Source organism: Colletotrichum acutatum (genome assembly GCF_030867785.1).
Source record: "Colletotrichum acutatum strain CBS 112980 chromosome Unknown BDZ83scaffold_69, whole genome shotgun sequence".
NCBI lineage: Eukaryota > Fungi > Ascomycota > Sordariomycetes > Glomerellales > Glomerellaceae > Colletotrichum > Colletotrichum acutatum.
The window spans coordinates 67,506-85,973 of NW_026849063.1; the positions used below are offsets into that span (position 1 = coordinate 67,506).

The window sequence follows — 18,468 nt, forward strand, 5'->3', positions numbered from 1 at the left end:
GGGACGAGTGGTAAGTGCCGGGTTATGTGGTTTTCCCATGTGGAGATGATGGAGAGTAGTGTAGCTCCCTCACTTCGTCTGTGATTCATCTTGGATTTTGCGTTGAATTTTGTGGTCTCGACTCTTAAGCCCTTGGATGTTTCTTGTTTTCTCGTTTTGTTTCTTCCTCTCCCCTTTTTTCTTCTTCCTCTCGTCTGGTTCTTCGGTTTTGCTGACCACTTCTTTTTTTGTCGTCATTTCTTGACTCGAAGGAAGAGTTGCTTTCTTCATCCTTTTCTCGAAGTCGTTGTTCGTGGGGTTCAGCAACGTCTTGTTTGTGAATTACCCTTTTCAGCCAGCCAGCCTGTGCTTCCGATTCCCTCCCCACCACCACGCCCATCATCCCGAGTCACGAAACGAAGAACGGCACTTGGCCTCTGCGACGGCCTGCCTTTGGACGTGTTGATCAGTCCAGCATTTCTGTTTTCAAGTATCATCAGCTGGAAACATGACCACTAGTTTATTCATTGCTTGACAACAGCTTTGAGCCAGCCTCTTATTGTCGTCGATTCCGAGTCCCCGCCGGCATCGAGGAAAGTATATCGGAACTTTGAGAGATCTTACCGGACTCCGCTGCATTATACCCACTCCGCCGAATTCGAACACGGCTTGCGAGCGAGCCGGCAACCTTGACAATATTATTCGAATCGTATGCTATCGACACTGGACACCGTGAAAGACTGAAAGAAAGAAACCTGGAAATCCTCATTGTCGTCGAAAAGGAAGCAAGACGATCCAGGCCTCGATCCAGGATACCGCCAACATCCAAGTGGTGCACACTCGAGCCCATTCCCGGTCACAGCGTTCGAAACGAGGAGAGAGACCCCTACACTTCTTTTCCCTGGCGGGTCGAAAAGGAAACCAAAAGACAAATTCATGCGAAGAAGAGAGGCGATAAGCATATTCAAGAAGATCCTATTCGGGAGCAGATCCGAAACATCAGACTGAAGTTGTGAAGCGCGGACGACAGCGACGCTGTAAGAGAGGGACAAGGGACGAGAGGCGCGGCGGGCTGTCATTGACTGCTCGGTCTGGTTCCTTTTTCCTGCGTCTGGAGTGTTTCCCAGTGGGAATTTCTTGATTCGAGAGGTCCGGGAGTCTCGTTCGGTCGCCGAAGGAAGGGTTATTTAACATCTTTGTGTCCGGTTCCCTTGCAAGCCCTTGGAAGCTGTCTTTTGAGAAAGATTTAGGTGTAAGCAGCATTTGCTTTGCTTTGCTTTCCCCCGTCTTTCGAAAGGGTGCAACTAAAGCGGCAGCATCAGCATCAACAGGAGCATCGCCTCGACCACGGACCGTTGCGACAATCGAGTCGACTACGACAAAGTCATCGAGCCGAGGGTGTTTCGTCAATTCCCCAAGCGAAAAGGAAAGAGTTTGGTCCGCGTCGCATCGCATTCAAGCCACTTGGTTGTGGTAATACTCCTCCGTGGTGTTGGGTGCACCGCGATTGGTGGGGTTGCAATCTCTTGACGAGAAGTCGAGGATTTGAGAGGGAAGAAGCGAGTGGAGAGACGGGCGACCCCTGGAGGGAAATTGCACTTGCGGCGTCTGCGGGTGCTTGATCGCCGTCGGCTGTCACTTTTGCCTTTCTTAGCACTTAACAGCTGGTGCTAAGAAAAGCTGACCTAAGAAAGAAGCGTCTTAGGTAAGGAGGCCAGCACCTCAAGCGAGAAAGACCAGCGAAAAGTACTCTGTAAAAAAGAGAGAGAAGCGACAAAAGATGTGGGACGCCTCTTCAGGTGAAAGTCGCGGTGGAGCGGGGGCGGGGCCAACCGCTATAACGGGCCTGCAATTAGAGGGCAGGGTGGGTCCGGGGACCGACGCCCTATCAAGGTCCCGGTCAGGTACCAACGGCGGTGGTGTTGGCGCATTTGGTGCAGGTATTGGTGCGATGAACGGCGGTGCTGGTGGTGCAATTGGCCGTCGGACAAACAGCCTGAAAACGACGGGCAGCCCTCAAAAGAAGTTGACGCCGCCGCCGCAACTACGCGAGAGGAATCTTCTCAAGTCTGGCTCAGTCTCCGTCTCCAGTTCTCTCTCTTCCGTCACTGGCTCTGTCACGCGCGAACGCGACCTGGAAGGACACCTTGGACACCTTGGAGCTCATCCCTACCACCGCCAATCATCCACTTCAACATCCCAGCAGCAGCAACAGCCACAACACCAACACCACACGTCAACTTCCACGACAACACAACAAATCAGGGTGCATTTACGAGGAGGAGGAGGAAGCGCCGGCCAACATCACCAGCAGTACCAACCCGTCCAGCCATATCAATACCAGGTCCCCGGACAAAGAGGAGGACCACCACCAGCTCCAACATCGGGAGCAGCATCTCGAAGTCGAGACACCATTGCCAACTACAACAGGCTCCGCCGCGAGACCCAGCACAGCTCCACGAGCACATTGCACCACCAAAACTACTGGCCCGACAACTTTCGCAACCCGCGCGGCGGACTCGGCATCGAGCACAACAACAACAACAACAACACCACCACCACGAGATCGAATTCGACAGCGACGAACCCGAGAAACGACACCCAGCCTCGAACTGCTGGCATCCAGAAACTTGCCCTCGAAGAGAGTGGTGTTGCTGAAGAGTGAGTATTTGCATCTCTACTTCTCCCTTCCCCGAATACCCGATCCACCATGTTCCACCCAAAATGCACGATGCGATGCGACGAGAAGAAAGAGGAAAGAGCGGAAGAGAGTAGGAGAAGGCGAGAGAAATGGGAAGATCAACCACACCACATCAAGGGAAGGAGCAGCTGGGAGCTTGGACACCCGTTCCTGCCCGTTGCGATATTGACTTTTTCCGTCCTTTCCCACGCGCCTCCCCAACGAACTCAACGACGGTGCGAAGCTCAAGCGGCGGCCAAGCTCAAGCTCAAGCTCATGCTCAAACCAAAAACCCCCCAAAATTTCCAATATTCGCAATCGACGCGCCCGCCACTCGAGCCTTCCACTCGGCCAGATGAAGTGAAGCTCTTTCCCAAGGTTTCCTGGCGTCAAAGCCAGTCGTTCCATGGGCTCACCATGGCGGCAGCAACCTCGTCCTCGCGCATGCTCCTCGCCCATCGCGACTTTTCCCGCAACCTCGACCACGTCGCTGGCATTTCGGCCTCCTTCTCTTGCAACCTCACTGCCCTTCAAGATACTCTGCAAAACACTCTCCAAAACGCTCTTGCTAACATCCCGCGCTCCCGTAGCACTCTCGACGACCTCCTTCCCCCGCGCAACCTATACAAGAGCCACCGCGATACCTCTGGTGTCTGGCGCCCTGCGTCCTCCATCTACTCCGACGGCGACAACTACACCTCCCCCATCTCGCCAAACTTCGCAAACGTGGCTGCCCGAAACACCTACACCTCCGCCGTGGCGGACATCTCTCCCCCGAGCTCTCCTGACATGGAAGCTCACGGAGATGGGTAAGTCGGATCCAGCCATTCCTACCAAAAGATGCAGTGACGAGCAGCAACACAAAACGTTTGGCTTGTCTGAGAAGTCTTACTGTTCGCTCTCAAAACCCACGCGGAGTGTGTCTCGTCTCGTCTCGCTTTTTTTGGATAGTGAATCACTTGCATTCCAACCACCCACTAACCATGTGTCTCTACTTCAGAACCCCCACGCAGGGCCGCGGCAATGTCTCGCCCATGGACGAGAGCCCGGACATGTCGCAGCTCGATATCAACGGCGCCGCTGGCCAAAACGACCACCGTCACCAGGTTCAGCAAAAGACAAACATCCCCATGATGCGCCGCGAACGTCGCAAAAATCAAGAAGCTGCGGCTCACACGCTCCGAGAGACCAAATCCCAGCAACGCTTGCGGATCCAGCGCGAGACCAAGTGGGATGACATGACGGGTGAACCCACGTCCCAGACCACGGGCCGTGCGGGTCAAGTCAGGCCACAAGAGTACGCCCAGGAGTTTGGTTCAAATTCGCAGTTCGGCAAGTCTCCGGCCGCAATGAGAGCCATGCAGAACGCACCACAGGCGCAGCAAACCTTTGGTGATCGCCTGCGAAGGTTGAGGCCCGTCGGCGGAAGCCCAAAGCAACAGCAATCCCAGCAGCCGCAGTCGCCGCCTCAGTCATCAACCACACCCGATGTCATTGACGAGCGCCCACCATGGCGAGGTGCAAGCGGACGAGCACCCATCGTGAGCCCAGTCCGTGACACGAAGCCTGCAGCACCTCTCAATATCCCGCCCAAGAGCACCAGACGCGCCGCCGTTGGGCCTCGGCTGCCCATCGCAGGTGTCAATTCACCACTGTCCCCTGTCAGCCCCTCTGGATCTGAAACGTCACCGCGGTCGAGGACGCCCACCATCAGAACGGTCTTCAACGCTCCCCGCCAGCTGACTACTGCCTCTACCGCCTCATCTCCCTCCGCCGCTCGCACCCCTCCACCCGCACAGTCGGCATATCCCAGTCCTCCCAACTCGGGCGCTGGAGTCCAATCGCCCGTACATGCGACGCCCGAAGCCACTAATGACGCCAATGTCACGAAGAGACAACCCCCATCCCTGATGGGCTTGCCCTCTGCCCCTAATGCACATCTCGGCCTCGACAAGGCTATACGAAGAAAGCCTCCTCCTGCCAACTCGCATGCGCTTCACGCTCCGCAGCCCTCCTATTCTTCGAGTGTCTACTCAGAGCAGACTGTTCACGCTCCCGCAAGTACTCACGAAAAATCGCCGCCTCGCGTTCCTGCAGCAGCACAACGCGAAGCTGCCGCTGCCGCTGCAGCCAAGCCGACTGACCCCTGGGCTCAGCCTCCCTCGAGATTCAGTGTCACTACCTACGCGACTTCCGCCGATCCCGATACCCCTCGCGAATCCGCAGAGTTGGATCGGCCTCCGGTGCCATCTCTCCCGACACCACCGCAACAGCAAAAGGACGGTGTAATGAACCGCAGACGACCACCTGTACTCAAGTCCACCAGCCCTTCCATCAACCCAGACCAGCCCATCGTCATCTCCATGTCGTCCCCCTACATGTCGGGCGCCTTCACTGAGGACACGTCGCCGCCGCCTGCCCGAACTCAGCTGCCCAGTCAGAAGCAGCCGCTGCCTAGAACGAGCTCTGCCAGTCTGTACAGCAACTCTAGCCGTCCGGAGTCGGTTTGGTCTACTAGCAAAGCCTTGCCTCCGCCGCCGACCGAGCTCTCCATGGTCAACGATCGCGTGGGCTACCTCAACGCTCGGTTGGAGTCGTTGGGCAATCGCCGCATCAACATCAACCAGGCCATTAAGCAAATGACGGAGCTCATGCCGACCGACAGCATCCTGGCCAGCGAGGCAGTTCTTAGGAAACGCGAGGCTGAGAAGCGCAAGGTGGAGGCTCTCAAGGTTGAGCTCGCTGAGGTTCAGCGTGAAGAGTACGAGATTGGCCTCAAACTGCACAGAGCCTACAAGAGAATGGATCGCAATGCGGAGTACGAGCCGACGACGCTCTGGGTGCGGAGAGTTACTGGCTAGCCAAACCTAGCCCGTCATGGTGAGAGGGAGAATGAGTGAGAGAGAGCTTGTATGATACTTCCGGGCCCTGCTGATAACGGCAGTTCGGACGGCTGCTTATTTTTGGTGCAGCTTGGGTCGCGGACACCAGCGGAAGCGTTTCAGAGGAGTTTACACCGTTTAAAAAAAGCTGGACAGCACAGTTTATTGCGAGCACGGAGTTTTATGGCCCTGACTTCGCTTTTTCGTTTGCATTACCCTCTTTTGGGAATCAGATTGCGAATAGGGCATGGTTAGTGGGATGAATTGGGCGTCTCTTGGCAGGTGAAGTTTTGTTTCTATGCTTTTGTTTTTGATACCTATTTTTCTTCGAGAACTGTAGAACAGAATTCTAGAAACCCTTTTTTCTTCCAAAGCACTTGAACTCATGTTTGATTCCGACCAGAGTGTGTCTCGTCTGTTGCTCACTGCGAGGCCGCTTGCTTGGTGACCCAATGTTTTGGAACAGCGAAGTGTTGAAATCAAGAGTATCGGCGCATACAAGTGTAGAGGAACGTGAAAAACGGTCTGGGGATCGTTGATGGCTATAGATAGACTCGAAGAGTATCGGTGGAATTTGGGAAGCTTTACTGAAAGTCTTGAGTTGACAGTCGAGAGTCAGAGTCTGCGAAGGGCTTCGAGTAAGACGAGGTTTCTACCGCTCTACAGGCCTTCTAATCACGATGACTCTCCAAGGTTTCTTGAGATGTATCAATTTACGCTTGAATCATTTGGTCGTGGATCAGAAGCATAGATCACACTACCGTGAGATCTGGGAATAGCGTCACCGTGAACAGACGTCAAGCAAGTGAAGCGAGGAAGTCAAGCGCGTAGACTAGAGTACATTCAAATTCCAATAATATGATGTGATCCATATACAAGCTATAGATCTCATCTCTTTCGATCTCTGGGTTGTTCCACCCTTTCTCCAAAGCCGAATCCAAATTTACACAACAAAGGATCAGCAGCTGGCATTATCACATACCCAGACCGGTTCTTATCATCACCCGGCAACTTGAGCACTCCATACCCAAGCCTCGGAGTCTCGAACCCCTTTCCAACCCCTTCCCCTCTCACTCCACGACCTCCTCTCACAATCCCATCCAACCCCGATCCCCTCGTCGCTTCAACAACGTCAGAAGACCTCGTCCCCATACACACTCCATTCTTCCTCGCAGCCACAGCGCCAGCCATACCCCCAAGCAGCGTCATACATATCAAAACACCATACACGCCCACCAGAATCCCCATCCGGTACCGAAATCGTATCGCGGGTCGTGACCGTATACACGGGTACAGATACTCCTCCCCCGGACCGACCCCCGTCCTCCGAATGCCCGTCTGCTCGTTTTTCTTGGCAGAGCCAGCCGGTGCTTGATGCGGAAGTGGCGGACGAGGACAGATGTGCTGCCAGCTGAGAGATGCCGGCTGAGTACCTGCTGAGCAGTAGATGGGTATGACGTATGCAACAAAATGTGAGCTGCAAACAAACTAATACCTGCCAATGCTTTCTCGCGCCAATGATTAATGCCCCCCCGATTGGGAACGGGCTACTGGTACTATTGGTAGGGAAGAGCCTGGTGCTCATATTCAAGATACCATAGAGTTTACCCAAGAGATATACTTCCTTGAAGAGTCTATCGAGACAGTGGGAGTATCCACTGATACTGTGTTTTCATGCTGTGTCAACGATATCGAGAATCGCCCGAGCAGCACGCAAAGGCAGAACATTAAAACAAATACTTCCTTGAAGTCGAGATAGACGTAATTCTAAGTTCCTTCTTATCGAAGAAAGTAAATTCTTTATGAGTCATATGTACAAAAATATAATTTTGATAAGATAATATAGTACTTACTTAGCACTTGAAATACTATGCTCTTTGGAGCTTGCTATGAAATAAAGATGACTGTACTGCTGACTGCTGACTGCTTCCCACGAGATGGACATAATTCGATATAAAGATATTTCGAGGTAAGGTACCTAGTTGCCAAGCGTGGGGACACGACCCGCTTTTACCTACCTTAGGCAGTAAGCCGAACTGGGATGCGACTGCAACTGCAACTCTCTATTCCTAAGGTACTCCAAGGTACTCAAGTTAAGCTATTAAAAGGCCACCCTCCGGCCATTCTTGTTCCTTCCGGCTTCCTTACGTCAATTTTACAGTACAATCACCATGTCTATTCTAGACAACTACTATTTAGTTGTGGAACCATACTTGGGACACGGAAACAAGACGGGAGACAAACAATACTTGGCACATATCCTGGAATCCTGGAGCCCCGACATCGACCCCGACAATGATATCGGCTGGGCCCTACACTGGGCTATCTTTCAAGCAGACGATGCCGCTGTCCAGATGATGATAGATGCTGGTGTGGACCCCAATACGCGAGACAAACAGGATCCCGGTTTCACACCACTCCTGGCCGCTTCGCAGCATGGCAGGCTCGAGATGGCTCGCCTATTCTGGGAGCGAGTCGGCCCTGACGGACGCTTCATTCCCAAAAAGAGGGGCCGATCTGGACCCGACTGTTTGCAAGTCGCTGCCAGGAACAACCACGCAGATCTTACTGCCTACTTTCTCGGCGCCTGGGACGGTTGGGACGACCAAGAGATGCGCAGGGCGCTGCTTGATGCGGCATCAGCCTGGTGTGATGATACAGTGCCACTTCTTCTGGCTCATCCCGGCGCCACATACGGCCCCGAGGTTATCCAAGATGCTCTGGCAAGGGCGGTCGGCAAGAGGATGATTCTCCCCGAACGCGGAACAGAACCAGCACCTACCACTGCAGATGCTACACGCCAGCATCAGCTGGTCGGTTGTCTCATCGACGCAGGCGGAGATCCAGACGGTGAGGACTCCCGTTCTCATCAGCCTCTTATCCACGCCACAGTACATTTACATGAGTGTATCGGCGGCCTCAGCGGCCTCCTGGAGAAGGGAGCGAACCCCAATCGACCAGACGCTCGCCAAAGGACCGCTCTTCACTACGTGTTCAGTCCACTCAGTCGTCAGCCCCCCAACACTACTGCTCTTCAGTTTCTTCTTCTGCACGGCGCGCTTCCTGATCTTGTAGACGAAGCTGGGGAGACACCGCTCCACGCCGCCGCGAAGGCGGGAACTTTTCCGCAGCTGCAACTCTGTCTTTCGCACTGCCGCGCGCCGGAGTTGGAGAGCATACAACTACGGAACTCTCACGGTGAATCGTTATTACACTACGCCGCGTCAGGGGGCCAGAGAACCGCGGTGGAATACTTGTTGAACTCCGGCCTGGACGCCAACGTGGCCAGCAGCAACGGATGGACGCCTCTCCTGTGCGTCCTATCTCCGACAGCGGGGAAGACCACGCATGACATGTGCTTTACCGCCAAGTTTCTACTCCAAAATGGTGCCAGCGCCGGTGTCGTGACGGACGAGGGATGGACCGCTCTTCACGGCTTGGCATCTTGGCCAGCAGTGCAAGATCCAGACCTCAGGGCAGAGGTGGCGAACCTCGCAAAAGGACTCATCGAGAGCGGCTCCCCCATTGACGTCAAATCGAGGGTCATTCGGAGCCCTTATACCACTTCAAGCACTCTGTACGATGTATGGGGTTTCCGCATGCGAGACTTTATTCAGAGGGCTATTCCATCGGCACAAGATTTGGGCCAAGCGGACAGCACTACGCCGCTGGCATGGGCCAGGAGATGCAAGTCGATGGATGTTGTAAACGTCTTGTCGGCACACTTAGCCTCGGCTGGCGGTGACGGCGCCTGATTTCCGCTACTTCCTAGGCATCCGCCTGCCTGGGAACCTCCTGGAAAGAAATTAAGCCTGGTGTATCCCAGATACTGCTCTTAGTAAATATAAGAATTGTGAAATATGGAACTATAGAATTTCTCTTGCCTGCCATTACATTGTTTGTAGAGAAAGAAAGAAAGAAATGCTCTCCTTTCCTCAACAGGCCGCTTACCTGGCTAGACAGGATGGATATGTACGATAGTGAATTAGAAGAGTTAAACGAGCCCCGAGTCTTTTGAAGCTTTTCATCTTCCCCTCGCCATGTCTTTCAAGCCAGCTCTCATGGTTCTCAGCCCTCATGGTACTCAGCCCTCACTCAAAGGGGTCTCGAGGGGTGAAGTCGTATTGAGTTCCGTCAATCAAGAAGTTGACGGTCTGCGTGATGACACCCCATGCCGGGTGAGGCATTCCGCCGCGCAGGAGCATACCCGCGTTGTTGGGATCAAGATCTTGATTCCCCCCGTTGTTGACTGTGGCACCACCCTATCATCATATTAGCTTTCACCATCAAAAAAACCGACATTCGGAACAGAAAACTCACCGTTAGGATCAAGTTCAACCCCCGCGTTGCGAGATACCCATCATCAAACAACATCCTGCTCCAACGCTGAAATCTGTCGAAGAAAGTCTGATCGGCCGGCAACTGGTTACTCGGCAGGGTCGTCTCAGCTCCAACGTACCAGAGCTGCTGGTCGGGACAATTGAACCCGTCCCGCGTCGACGCCGTGTTGTCCACGCGCCACGCCTGCCCGGGCCGCGCGTCCGTCTCATACCCGTGGAACACCTGCACCGACTGGATCCCGACGCGCGTGCGTCCGTTGACGTGCGCGATCCAGTTGGTTGCTTCGTTGACGTGGAAGTGGAACACGACGAAGCGCTCCGCGTTGCCCTCCGAGTCATCCCGGAACCGGTCCAGCTCGGAGCCCGTCGGCTCGCCGGGCGTGTCCCCGATCCAGTAGGCCAGCTCGAGCATCGGCCCGCCCTGGGCGTTGACGTGTTGCCAACGCGCGTAGTGCAGGCTGAGCTCGTTGTTCAGAATGCCCTCGAGGATCGCGGACATATCCGGCCGGCCGGCGCCGATGTTTTGGAGCCAGGTTATATGGCGGGACGCAAGCGTCGAGAGCTGTGTGAATATTAGCTTGAAATCGATGAGAGAAACCAGATAGGAAGCTTCACTTACGTTCTTAGAATTACTTGACAGATCCCTCTCCTCGCGCTTGGTCACCGGGAGGAGCTGACAGAACGTGGTCTCCGTCCTCGCCGCCCGCCTCAACCCGGGTCCGGCATCAATGGGATTCATGAAGACATATCGCATGAGAGCGTTCGGGTCCATTCCCTCGTGATTCGCGTAGTACGCCCTGATGTTAGCAGACTCCAGCTCCGTATCGTACGACCCGGCAAAGATCTCGTCATACACCAGACTCAGGGGCTCCAGCATCGACTGGGACGCCGTGAGCAGCAGAGCGCCGAACAAGACCATCCTCGTGAACCGATCCTCCTCGCAGTCCGTGGCCCTGCCGCGCAGAGACCGGTACTCGGCGGCCTCGCGCTTGAGGTCGCGCTTGGTGAAAGTGTTGCCGAACATACTGCCCTCGGACGGGTTCAGGATGGTCGCCGGGCACGTCGGGTTCTCCATGTACCCCTCGAGCAGAAGCTGGAACTCCTTGTTCTGCTTCCCTCCAAAGGGATCATCGTCGCCCCGCGGGACGATGACCTTGGGGGGCTCGCAGCAGTACGCCCTCGCGCCGCCAAAGCAGCCGTTCTCGGCGTTCATGCCACCCACCTCGGTCGCCAGCTTGATCTGGCCGGCCGGGCAGCTGTCCTCGCAGATGAAGTCCTGGCTAAACCGCGGTGGGCTGCCCTTCTTCACCCAGTCGCACTTTGAAAAGTCCGACGGCTTGGGCTCCTGGCAGCAGTAGTGCTTCGTACCCGATATGCACGGCTGCTCTCCTCCCGCGGCAAGCCTGGACGAGAAGATCTTGTTCGGGTAGTCGGACGGGCAGTCCTCGTTGCACGTCGGCGCCTCGCCCACCCACTTGCACATCCCGTAGGACGCGGTGGCCGCCACGTTGGTGCAGCACGCGGCCTGGTGGGAGAAGTTACAGCCGACGCGCAGGGAGCCGACTTTCACCTCGCCGTCCTCGCACCCGGGCTTGCAGACGCCGCTGTTCCTGTGACCGCGCCACTCGCAGGTGGGCATCGGCTGGTCGGCGGGGCAGCAGAGCTTGTCGACGCCGCCATCGAGACAGTTCTCACCGTTGAGCATGATCTCCTTGTGGCCGTTGCGCTGCACCGTCTTGAAGCCGGCCGGGCAGTCCTGGTAGCAGCCCGACCACCGGCACAGCTCCGCGACCTTGGGCGGTTCGGTGGAGGGCAGCGCCGGCACGAACTTGGGCGGGTCCATGACCTTGCGGCCGACGGCGGACGTCAGGGCCTTGATGTTGGTTCCGTCCTTGTCGTCCTGGCTCATGGCCCAGACCATGACGCCCGGGATGCACTGCCCGCGGATGATGTTGGACTTTAGCCTCCACGTCGCCAGGTCGTCAAACGTCGTCCACTGGTCGCCCCACGTCACGGACTTGACGGCGGCCTCGCGGTGCAGCGTGGGCGTGAGGCTATTCTTGCTTACGATATCGGCGATCTCGGGGTGCAGCAGCACACCAGTCGTGCCGGAGCACTCGCCTGCGTTGCCTCCGGAGCTGACGACGCATCCGGGGGTGTTACACCCGGCGTTCTGGAGGGTGAAGCTTCGGCTGTAGAAGGACATGCCGAAGGTGACCTTTTCCGGCTTGATGTCGTTCCGCCACAGCAGGTCGAGCGCGTCTTGGATCTCAGTCATGTTGGTATGTGAGTTGGCGTAAGGGCCGGTCCACTTATTGTCAATATCCCAGGATCCATGGATATCGTAACTCATGATATTGAACCAGTCGACATGCTTCTCAAGGTTTTTGATATCAAAGTGCTGTAGGTACCAGAAACTCGACGGCAGAGTCAGGGACACAGACTTCTTTTGGTCACCGCTGTGCATCCTGTCGGCCAGGGACTTCATGAAAGTGACAAAGTTCTTGAAGTCTGCTCCCTTTCCAAAGCGATCATCGGCCACTGGATACTCCCTGTTGCGCACCCAGAGGTCAGCATTATATCCTGGAGTGCTGTGGCTTGGTGACTTACCAGTCAATGTCGATACCATCAAATCCATACTTGTTCATCAGCTTGATGAGAGAATCAATGAACTTCTTGGTTCCATCAGTCGAGCCAGCCATGTCACTGAAAGTGGACTGCGTTGGGCCGGGGTCATTGAAAGCCCACCCGCCGACGGCGATCCAGATCTTGATATCCGGCTGGATCAGTTTGATAGCGCTTATTCTTTGCATGAAATCCGCTGTCTGCGAGTCGCCAGCCTTAATCTCAAAGGTACTGGGGTCGATCGTCGCGAAGGAGAAGATGATGTCGGTGTAATATCCGAATGGGATTTCCTCTGGCAGCATACCGTAGCAAGGACGATTGGTCGTAGACCAGGCCTCGTAGTAGCCGATCACACGGGTGATGGGTGTATCGTTGACAGCGCATGATGGCCGCTAGATTCAGCATGATTAACAATGGTCAGCCCGTTGTTCGAAGACAGATCTCATTCAATGTCTATAAGTCCAAGAGGTGTGAACCAACCTTGACAGTCTCGTCACCACAGAAATCTTTTGTAGTACCGCAGAAGCCAAACTTGCTGCAGCAGACATTGAGAGGGCATGTGTCGGCCTTGCTCCATTTGGGGTCATCCCATCCTGGGTTGCAGTCTGCCTTGAAGTCGCATGTACTGACACAATCCGTACTAGACAGCGCAAGTTACATCAGTCACTGCGTTCACAAAGCGTCTGCAAGCTTTCCACTAGCAACAAAAGGCTCCCACTTACCCGCAATAATCAGGCCCCGTACCACAGACTCCATACTTGGAACAGCATCCAATGGGACACAGCTGTGTGGCGCTACATTCAGGGGCTTGCTGAAGAGACAGCTGCAAGAATGAGACAAAAGAAAAGAGAGTGAGTAGAAATTTGGCCATAATGAAGGAGCCAATCTAGAAGCAATGACAGAAGTGTCAGTATAGAATAACCTACTAGACCAAAGTATGGCGAGTTGAGTTGCGCATCGATCAGACTTTAGATATCTATCGAAGCAAGCTCTTTGATGCCATAGTCGACTCATCACCTCGTCGCATGTCAAATCTCATAGGCGAAACTCGGGGCTGAGAGCCAAGAGCCGTTAAACCGCAGGTCCGAGGCTATCTGACATCTAGTCCCTGGCCCCTGACCCCCGCGTCTTGCTGCCTCTGCCTCTTGGGGGCAGAAACGCAGGTTCAAATTCCCTCAATGGAAGATCATGTACGCATGGGGAGAGGGCTCCGAGAGTCCCTTGCTGTCAATTCCGCCGACATGTCTCTCTCGGATACCCAAAGCGGCCCTAGGGCTGACAACGTTGCAGTTTACAACTTGATTTGGTTCCGAAGGACCATCAACCCGGTCTCGCGTTCGCCATTCGATCAGGAATAAGACCGATAATTGCGGAGACGGAAGTGGCAATTAGAAATATGCATAAGCACAAAGTAACGGGTCCCCGATCACCGATCCCTGTCCGGATCCACTTCCGATGCGGCCCTGGCCGTCCCACGGGACGATCCTGCACGCGATTCCTTGCATTCTCGCTGAATCGCCAAGCAGGCACCATCGTCTCTCTATCAAGAGAGCTCAATTTCAACATTCACCTGCCGCTTTCAGGCACAAAATTGCCTCTTGTCTTACCATGCGGACTTCAGGAGTCCAATTTGCCAAGGGCGGCTCAGCAACGGGCTGATGGTCCAGCCTCCTCGGCACTTACAACTTTTTGGACTTTGGATAGAAGCCTGGCCCGGCCGGCGAGGTAAGAGATGACAGAATCAGTCAACGCAAAATTGTGCTACATGAGTGGGCAAAGGGAGCAGTTGGAATCACCTGCAATCATATCGTCAGCGGCATGGTTAGAAATTCGCGGTCTGAACTGAAGACTTGACGTTGGTCTTCTCGTGTCCAGCTCAAAGCCGTTCGGCCTTCTCCTCCTTTCATCATCCACTCCAGTCTTTATCCACAGTCACTCGTTACAACACCAGCAAGACGTCATGGCTTTTTCAAACTCACGTCGCCTTGCGAGCGCCCTCTTCGCCCTATGCCTGAGCTCTGTCGCTGTTGAGTCCAGAGGTGTCCCCCAGTCCCTCGCGCAAAGACAGACTGCCACTGGCTTCCAGCTCGCCGCTCAAGGCACCCTCTCTGGCTTTGGTCTCACTTCCGCCTGCGAGGCGGTCCTCTACCAGACGATCAACTGCGATGTCTACGTCCGCAACCTCGGCGAGAAGGTGTACCACGGGACGCCAGGGGATAAGGCCTTCACGGACACGGTCTGCTCTGCCACTTGTTCGACTGCCTTGTCCACGGCTCGTCGGCGCATCGCGGGCTCTTGCGCCTCCACACCCGAGCTGTTCCAGGGATATCCAGTGCTGTCTCTCATCGACTCCGTCACCTCTGGATGGAACGAGACTTGCCTGAAGGATACCGATGGCGCATACTGCAATGGTGAGCTATAGGGCAAAACAGCCTCTGAGAATTTCCAATACGCTACCAGACTTTCGGTTAACACAACATGCCGCAGCTAAGATCGAGGCCTTTGATGATGTCGAGGACCTCGCTGATATGCCCAAGGATCAGCTTTGCTCCTTCTGTTACGGAGAGAAGCTCCGGCTCATGCAGCGGTCGCCCTATTCCGCCTACGATAGCTTGCACGCTGAGAGGCTGCTTTACATTAATGAAAGTAAGTGCTCAAGCCCAACTCACGATTCACATTCTCCACCAGCATCTGACCGAGACCCTGTTCAGACTGTGGAGGGGCTACTACGCCTACAGAGCCCCAACCACCCGTCATAAGCCCCAATGGTACTGTGCCAGATAGCTGCGTGACGGGAGTCAAATACACTGTTCAAAACGGCGATACTTGCAACAGCATTGCAAAGGCGAAGTCCATCGTAAGTACAACATGACAAAGACAGAATGGTGATGATGAGCGACAGCATGATGCTAACGAGCCTTTCGACTTCAGTCTGCAGCAAGTCTCTATTACATCAACCCAAGCCTCCTAGACTGCGATGCTCCTCAGACCGGCTTGGAGCTCTGTCTCCCCCTGACTTGTGAAACCACGTATGAGGTCAAGGAGAAAGACGACTGCGTCGCCATCGGGGTGGATCAGGCGACCACATGGCAGAACATCATCAAGTGGAACGGCGGCCTGAACGACCGGTGCTCCAACGTCTGGTCTTCCAAGACCTCGCCTCCGTACTGGGGTAACATAATCTGTGTCAGCGCGCCCGGCGGACTTCCCGACGGTGGCCCTGGTTCCGGGAACGGAACTGACCCGGGCAACGGAGGCATCGGGGGCCCCGGTGGTTCCGGCGACGGCTACGCTGACACCAGGGTTGACCCTCCTGCGACTGGCACAGTCGCTCAGGGCACCACGGATCTATGTGGTCAATATGTTCAGGTCCAGGAGGGCGCGACTTGCTCGACAATCATTGCCGGCAACGCTGTGACTATCAACCTGTTCCTGAAGGCCAACCCCTCCTTGCGCAATTCCGAAAGCTGCTCGCAGTACTTGCGTGTCGGGCTTTGGTACTGTCTTCATCCAGTCAGAGACTTTGACCAGACTCTCTGAACTGGATCACATGAGTTGGATTAGGGCAGCTTATTGCTGGCCTTTGGTGCTATTATACTTTCTATTATCTGGCAGGAAAGAGGTGGTCCTTCCGCACAACATTGTTTCTCTTTACATTTCACGACACTCGTTAACTTCATATTCATTTATCTGTGTAATTAAGATGTCTCGGCCTTGAAACTGTTAGAATCTGCTTTCCGTGATTCTGAATTTAGTATGAGATTTCCAGAGAAGCTTGATTCGAGCCCACTTGATGCATGTAAAATGTACCCTTTTCGGCAATATCATCGCTCGTTTCTGGCCCGTCTCAGTTGGGACATTGAGAGTCTTAGTTATCACGTTATGTCTGATCTTACTACACTCTTAGAGAGTCCAGTATTCGTCAAGTTCGATTAGTCCCTCGGTTACGTGTATGGATCCCTGTCTCTTGGCAGAGGAAGCCTAATGCAACCGTACACACCCCTCGCATGCCTACCAAAATAGTCTATCTTGGCAATGTAACGTATTGAGTAAACCATTTTTTCAGCCTGAACTCGCCTCGGGATGGCTCTCGATTGCCCTGAGTCGCCACCAATATATGCATGTAGGCGAGAATCCTATAGATCAACTGTCTAGAAGTTGTGGCTCCTAATACAACGCTTACTGGCCAGATACAGAAATCTCACGCCGTTGCGGAGATGAAGTCAGCATTGTGCCTTGGCCGGAGAGGAGTCGGAAATTGCAGTCTTGGTCGGGTTCGTTTAGTTCGATGCGGTACGAGCCTCACATGATTGACCACAATCATGTCACGTTCGCTGAATCGAGCCTTGCATGGGTGTCTAGACTTGGGGACTTTTGGTTGAAAACGACGGACCGAATCAATTTGCTATCATGATGTTGTATATTTATATGTCGTATCATGGTCCATCTTACAACCATTGAGCTTCCCCTTGTCATCAGCGCAACGATCAAGTAGACTTGACCAAACAAATTCGTATTAGACAGCAAGCTTCCTGTTTCCAAGATGAAGTTCATGCTCCAGTCAAGTCTTGTTGCGCAGCTCCTGTGCCTCGGCGCTGTCGCTCAGTGGGCCGAGCCACCACCCTCGACTGCGGATCCGGGCACCATCACGGACTGCACCTGGTGGTTTGTCGCCGGCGCATCTGATACCTGCGAGCGAGTGACTGCCACTTATGGTATCACTCAGGCTCAGCTTGTTGCATACGTAAGTCTACTCCCTACAATCTGTCATCATGTTTCATGATAGAATCATGTCGATCATACCAAATTGGACTTTTTGGAAAATCAATACTACTTGAATATTGCTAACACTCATCCTCACTAGAACCCCATCTTGTCCACCTCCTGTACCTTCATCACAGGCAACTCGTACTGCATCGAGCAAAACTGGGGAGCGGCGCCCGCGCCCCCTTCCACTACCGCTCCCGGTGTGCCCACGACGTTGACAACCACCACCAGAGCCTCCACCACCACAACGACTCCCGGGAATGGCGTGACCACTCCTACACCGATTCAACCCGGCATGGTGTCCAACTGCAACAAGTTCTACTTTGTCGCGTCCGGGGTCACCTGCAGCAAGGTCCTCAGCGACGCGAACATTAGTCTCGCCGACTTTGCTAAGTGGAATCCCAACGTCGGCGCTGAATGCACGGGCATGTGGGCCGAAGTCAACGTCTGCGTTGGTGTCATCGGCGGAACCACGCCCACGACGCCGCCGACAACCACCAGCAAACCCGTGACTACCACCACCACGACCCCGGGCAACGGCATCCAGACGCCGCAGCCGACGCAGCCGGGCATGGTAACTAACTGCAACAAGTTCCACTGGATTGCCCAGGGCGTCACCTGCAGCCAGGTCCTCAGCTACAACGGCATCAGCCTCGCCGACTTCGCCAAGTGGAACACGGGCGTGGGCGCCGACTGCAGCGGCATGTGGGCCGAGGTGAACGTGTGCGTCGGCGTCATCGGGGGCGCCGCGACGCCGCCGACCACCACGACGAAGCCTCCGGTCTCCACCACGGCCCCCGGCAACGGCGTGACTACGCCCCAGCCCACGCAGCCGGGAATGGTGACCAACTGCAAGAAGTTCCACTATGTATCCGAGGGCAACACATGCGACCAGATCATCAGCTACAATGGCATCACCCTCGCTAACTTTGTCAAGTGGAACACGGGTGTGGGCGCGACCTGTCAAAGCATGTGGGCCAAGACCTACGTCTGCGTTGGTGTTTAAGCGGCGAATTGCTCTACCCAGGCCTTCCGGGTCGTAATTTCTCTTCTATGTACATACTTTCACGGCGGATTGGAGGAGGCATTTCTGACAGGCATGTCAAGATGAGGGGGAACTTAATAATTCATCTTTCTATTCAATGAAGCATCACATGATTTTGAAGACAAGATCAAATGATTTGACTTTTTTTCG

General features: G+C 54.6%; 6 protein-coding genes across 6 annotated transcripts; 5 read left to right on the forward strand and 1 right to left on the reverse strand.

The window, feature by feature from the left end:
- Positions 1-1,930: 1,930 nt before the first annotated feature.
- Positions 1,931-2,644, forward strand: BDZ83DRAFT_753764 (uncharacterized protein; the record flags this gene model as incomplete). Its single annotated transcript, XM_060514391.1, has 1 exon — positions 1,931-2,644. One exon carries the CDS (start codon positions 1,931-1,933, stop codon positions 2,642-2,644), a length of 714 nt encoding a protein of 237 aa, XP_060363186.1.
- A 459-nt stretch (positions 2,645-3,103) lies between these two features.
- Positions 3,104-5,520, forward strand: BDZ83DRAFT_581569 (uncharacterized protein; the record flags this gene model as incomplete). Its single annotated transcript, XM_060505470.1, has 2 exons — positions 3,104-3,468; positions 3,660-5,520. The coding sequence occupies 2 exons, from the start codon at positions 3,104-3,106 to the stop codon at positions 5,518-5,520; spliced, it is 2,226 nt and encodes a 741-aa protein (XP_060363187.1).
- A 2,192-nt stretch (positions 5,521-7,712) lies between these two features.
- On the forward strand, positions 7,713-9,296 carry BDZ83DRAFT_753766 (ankyrin repeat-containing domain protein; the record flags this gene model as incomplete). Its single annotated transcript, XM_060514392.1, has 1 exon — positions 7,713-9,296. One exon carries the CDS (start codon positions 7,713-7,715, stop codon positions 9,294-9,296), a length of 1,584 nt encoding a protein of 527 aa, XP_060363188.1.
- Positions 9,297-9,632: 336 nt separating this feature from the next.
- BDZ83DRAFT_653313 (uncharacterized protein) lies at positions 9,633-13,377 on the reverse strand (the record flags this gene model as incomplete). The annotated part of the gene is made up of 6 exons (XM_060510605.1): positions 9,633-9,803; positions 9,862-10,302; positions 10,501-12,433; positions 12,492-12,898; positions 12,987-13,146; positions 13,229-13,377. The coding sequence occupies 6 exons, from the start codon at positions 13,375-13,377 to the stop codon at positions 9,633-9,635; spliced, it is 3,261 nt and encodes a 1,086-aa protein (XP_060363189.1).
- Positions 13,378-14,466: 1,089 nt separating this feature from the next.
- Positions 14,467-16,046, forward strand: BDZ83DRAFT_581455 (uncharacterized protein; the record flags this gene model as incomplete). The annotated part of the gene is made up of 4 exons (XM_060505462.1): positions 14,467-14,917; positions 14,994-15,152; positions 15,218-15,363; positions 15,438-16,046. The coding sequence occupies 4 exons, from the start codon at positions 14,467-14,469 to the stop codon at positions 16,044-16,046; spliced, it is 1,365 nt and encodes a 454-aa protein (XP_060363190.1).
- A 1,226-nt stretch (positions 16,047-17,272) lies between these two features.
- BDZ83DRAFT_627092 (uncharacterized protein) lies at positions 17,273-18,385 on the forward strand. The gene has a single exon (XM_060508609.1). The coding sequence runs from the start codon at positions 17,569-17,571 to the stop codon at positions 18,277-18,279; it is 711 nt and encodes a 236-aa protein (XP_060363191.1). The 5' UTR covers positions 17,273-17,568; the 3' UTR covers positions 18,280-18,385.
- The last annotated feature ends 83 nt before the right edge of the window (positions 18,386-18,468 follow it).